This window comes from Saprolegnia parasitica (genome assembly GCF_000151545.1).
Source record: "Saprolegnia parasitica CBS 223.65 unplaced genomic scaffold supercont2.13, whole genome shotgun sequence".
NCBI classification, from domain to species: domain Eukaryota; phylum Oomycota; class Saprolegniomycetes; order Saprolegniales; family Saprolegniaceae; genus Saprolegnia; species Saprolegnia parasitica.
The window spans coordinates 371,219-375,908 of record NW_012156407.1 but is presented as its reverse complement, the minus strand read 5'-3'; the positions used below and the strand labels follow the sequence as shown (position 1 = coordinate 375,908).

The window sequence follows — 4,690 nt, the reverse complement described above, 5'->3', positions numbered from 1 at the left end:
CGGCAACCGTGGCGGCAACGACAACAGCGCCTGGTAGGCGCCGGGTGATGGCTCTCTTGCTGGATCCCATAGAGGCACTGCGGCCCGTGGTGTCGTTTTAGGATAGTTCGAAGATTGTGTACTATTATTTATAGTGGTACTTGAGAGCGCGTGTAGATTTGTCTCGAAGTATTCTTCTTGGTTGTTTGATTCAGAAAGGTAGAGAGCTGTTGCGATATACAAGATCAATAAATGACTTTACTCTTTTAACTCACTTGTCTCTTCTTTGCGAGCATCCATCACGTGGAGCACAACAAGCATTCGGACAACGTGTGCTGGCACGATGCAGCAGTCGCCAAGGCGGCGGCCACGAGCGTCGCGGCATGGGTCGCCACCATGACGACCGACGACTGGACGTCTATTTCTTTAGATGCTGCAGACCGATGTTTCACCAAGTGGGCTTACGGCGATCAGCGATGGAATAAAATATTCCCGCCGAGCTCCATGCATCAAGTGCGAGCGATCGCTCAAGCGCGGGAATCCATGCGAGTATACATACTTCTAATACAGTTTGCAAGATTAAAAATCAGTCCAATTCACATCCTTGCACCGCACAAGATGCAGCCCTGCAGCAATCCCGCTTGCCAAGAAGTCGACACGATACGTCTGTATGAGTGCGCGACGCAAGGTAGTGCCGCTCGATGCGACGATCTCTGTCAACGAACGATTAGGTTGCTCCAACGTCGTGCATCGATTGTGTACCTTCGAGGGCGGCGGTCCCCACTTGTGCTTCCACCGTGGTGCGTTTCATCAACCCATGCAACGCGGGCATTTCTATTCGTAGCGCAACCACGTGCGCCACCCGTCGACGAGCAGGGCGACGCAAGTGAAGGCGACGAATCCGACAACGAAGCCATCGCCGCGACTCTAAACGAAGAGGCACAAGTGGACGGCGTCGATGGTGCAACCGCGGTCGACGCAGCGAGCCTGGAAGCTTTCAAGGCGATCAAGGTTCACTACTGCGATGACATTGCGCTCCTACATGTTTGTGTCATCATGTAGTACTGGTCTGGTTGCTCGATCGGCCGCATCATCGAAATTCGAGCGGCGCACCAATTCGTCCAGGCGACACGGACGCGGAACACCCTTTTCGCGTGCCGCAACAGACTCTTGGACTCGACAGGTGATCTATCAACCAAGTACGCGACTCTAATAGCCTCCTGTACAACGGACTCGTCGTAGGGTCGCAACTTTCGATCGCAATATCAGCAATCCTGCCGATGTGGCCGAGGACAAGACACCTCTTGAACGCCCGGGCGCGAGAAGCTCGATTGGAGCGCTGCAGGCCGACATGTCAAAGTACGCGGCACTGTGACTCATGCCGATGGATGCTCATAGTCCGGGATGGATGCTCATAGTCCGGGAACACGTCGACATGCTACGTCGCTGTTCATCCACATCCACTCGAAAAAAGCGCTCGCGATCCGTCGCATCGCTGCCGACAACGCGCCCGACAACGCGGTCGAGCCGCCAGACCATGAGTACGTAGCACAACGGCAATTGCGCCAAACGAGGCCTAACGTGAGCGTAGCGTTGGGAGCAACTTCGAAACGTATGACGACGTCGACACTGTGCTGCGGTTGGTCTCGGGATCAACACGACGGAAGCTCATGCCGGCATGCCCTGCTCCGTGCGAGCCCGGATCACGCGTCGTGTTGCCTGCTGGCCTCCAACGCGTTTACGCAGTTCCAGTTGAACGGCGAACTGCCTGGGACGAGGACGGGTAAGTCCTGCAACACCTTCGCCCTATGCCTACGTGATCGATGCGTTGATGTCATTGGCGTCTTGCGGTCTTCATGCGCCACAACGACGACAGCAACACGGTCGACGTTCGTGTCATTGGTCCCAAAACGATGAAAGACCGTGTCCTTACGGGCCTCGTCACGGATTTTGCGAAATCTTTGGCGAAATACTTTGGCGCCGACCGTTTTCGCTGGGAACGCGACTACGCGCCGTCCTGCGACGCGAAGCACGTGGCCGCGATGGAAGCGATTGCTTAGGACGCCTTCTTGGTATGCGGGTACAGCAATCTGTCGATGCTCACCAATACCATGCTCGGCGGAACCTCAACCTGACAGTGAAGACGAGAGCAGCGACGAAGATGAAGCCGACGAGGACGACGAAGACGAAGCCGAGGTGCATACGATCCGATCCGTGCTTGTGCGTGCGTCTCACTCGTCGATGGAACATAGCTAATGCTGCAGGTCGAACGGTATCGAGGCATCGTCGCGCATTTGGACAGCGCGCGCGACCGGCTCGACTTAGCGTATCGCTTGGACTCGATATTATGCGTGCCTCTCAAGATCGGATTTAGGGGACGGGGTTGTGGGCGTTCCGTCAAGACGTGTGCTTGACGGTCGCATCGGGCAGCTGGGGACTTGTCTCGGATCGCGAACGGCTTTCCGAATTGACCGAGATGGTCGGCAGAGCGATCCGAAGAAGCGCGCAGCAAAGGTACCCCGCGATGACAGTACGAGGCCTCACGAGATCGCGTTGTGTAGAAGCAACTTTATCGACAACCGCCGCGTGAACCGCGAGGTCTTGAGAACTGCGCGCAGATCGTCGAGCGTATCAATGACGAGGTCGCCGATGTTCTCGGAAGCGGCGCGTCGTTTCCAGACTTTTGCGCGCCGCTGAGAAAGGCGGTGGCGTACAAGACGTTTTCCAAGTCCAACTATCGCCGTTGGTGCGTGACCGTGTGGGTGAAGCTGTTTTGCTCTCATCAAGGGCTCGCTCTTGGCAACGATGGTTCGACTGTCCGGTGCAGAAAGCTTCTTTACGACGTTGTCCTAGGTCGTATCGTGCCTGCCAACCCGATCCAGATCAACAAAAGACGACTGTACCCGAAGCTTTATTTACGTCTTGCAAATCAACCTAGGTCGCATTCTTGTCGCGGACGCGCAAATCGACCAAGGTAGTAGGAGCATGCAAGAGGGCTTTTGCAACTTGCGTATCGACCAATAGACGACGGGGACGACGGCCTGGAGTAGGAAGAGCCGATGATGGTCAACCAGGCCGCTCAAAACGGTATGACGACACATGCCGCTTTGTTGTGATTCGCGTGTCAACGTAGAACCTGGAGACAACCCGGCCGTCGTGAATGCCACGAACCAAGGCACGACGAACGATGCGCGCTTCTTGCTAACTTGCATGTTTGTGCAGACAACAACCCCGTCATCCTCAAGTATCCGCCGGATTTGTCCAAACGTCCACGCGTCGATGTCCATCAATCGCACTTGGCGGACTTGGGGTCCAACGGGATGCTCAACGACACGATTGTCGCGTTTGGGCTCGCACAGTAGGCGGCGACAGTACGTATGTCTTTTCAAAAGTGTGAATAGGTTGCTGTACGAGGAATATGACCGCAAGCCAAACCTGTTTCGGTAGATGGATTCGGGAGCCTACACGACATGGGTCACCATGGGCCAGCCCGACGAGGCCGCCTTCATATTCTTTGGCAAAATCGAAGGTTTCTTGATGCCGATCAACTCTGGGTACGCGTCATCGTCCATCTCAAAAATGTCTGTCCAACGACAGTGCTTTGTGTAGGATGCACTGGACGCTCGACAAGATCACCTCGCCCGGCAAGCTTGCGGGTCCATGAGCTTGCCGGGCGAGGTGATCATGGCGAGCGTTCAGTGCATCCTACACAAAGCACTGTCGTTGGACATACGTTTTTGAGATGGACGATGACGCGTACCCAGAGCAAATCGGCATGGGGTGTAAGAAGTCTAAGCCACGCAGTGTGCTGTACCGTGGCACGGTCCGAGATGTGTGTAGTAGAACGCAAATATGAAAGTGATATTGTTCGTTATGTAAGCTAGACCAGTAGTAATATGTGCAAAGTAAGTAGTTCTGTTGGTCTAGATCGGTAGCCGCTGTGTGATTTCTAACATGGGCAGGACTTGCGCACCGGCGGCTTCCAAAAAATTAAACGCGGCGTTGTCGCGACGACCGCTCGCCACAGCGGTGGTTTGGCAGCACTGTTCGGCCTAGATATATTTAGCACCAACGCGGCGCTGGTCGGTGACAGGTGCAGCCACGGTCGAGTCGACACCGCTTACTCAAGTCGGCATTTCGGGCAACTTTGCTCGGCGACAACGACGGCGTCGGCGGCCCTGCACGACTCTGTCTGACCGCACGGCGAAGTCCGCGGTGGCAGCTCATGTACCCCGACGGTCCACGATGTCGGCCATGGTAACGGCGACGGTTCTAGCGACACCGCCTAGTCTCGGTGGCAGCTCGGGCATGGTCCTTCAGTGGAAGCACTGCCGGGGTCGGCCCGCAACGAACCTGAAAGACACTGCTCGACGTCATTCACGGGTTGGTGACGGCGTTTGCGGCGGTGATTCGACACGGCGCTGTGCGGTGACGACTACGACGACGGCCAGGTCAACACCTCCAACTCTCGGCGGCGCTTCGATGTCCAACAGCTCGGCTGCGACTGCAGCGGTGTCGGCACGGCACAACACGGCACGAAGCTGGCTGGCGGCGTGAAGGCCACGACTGCACCTCAACATGGCGTAGCATCAAGCCAACAAATAGCTGTATGATGGGCAATTCTCGTCCCGGCGGCGGCTCAATGTTTGCGCGTTGTCCTTCGCCACGACACAACACGACATTGCTCATCGACACGGCGCGGCGACGACAC

The 4,690-nt window shown here is 56.2% G+C and overlaps 1 protein-coding gene across 1 annotated transcript; it reads left to right on the top strand.

The window, feature by feature from the left end:
* Positions 1-1,835: 1,835 nt before the first annotated feature.
* Positions 1,836-3,643, top strand: SPRG_04423 (hypothetical protein; the record flags this gene model as incomplete). The annotated part of the gene is made up of 8 exons (XM_012343347.1): positions 1,836-2,012; positions 2,040-2,059; positions 2,118-2,199; positions 2,354-2,493; positions 2,541-2,577; positions 2,622-2,741; positions 3,427-3,533; positions 3,589-3,643. 8 exons carry the CDS (start codon positions 1,836-1,838, stop codon positions 3,641-3,643), a joined length of 738 nt encoding a protein of 245 aa, XP_012198737.1.
* Between the last annotated feature and the right edge of the window lie 1,047 nt (positions 3,644-4,690).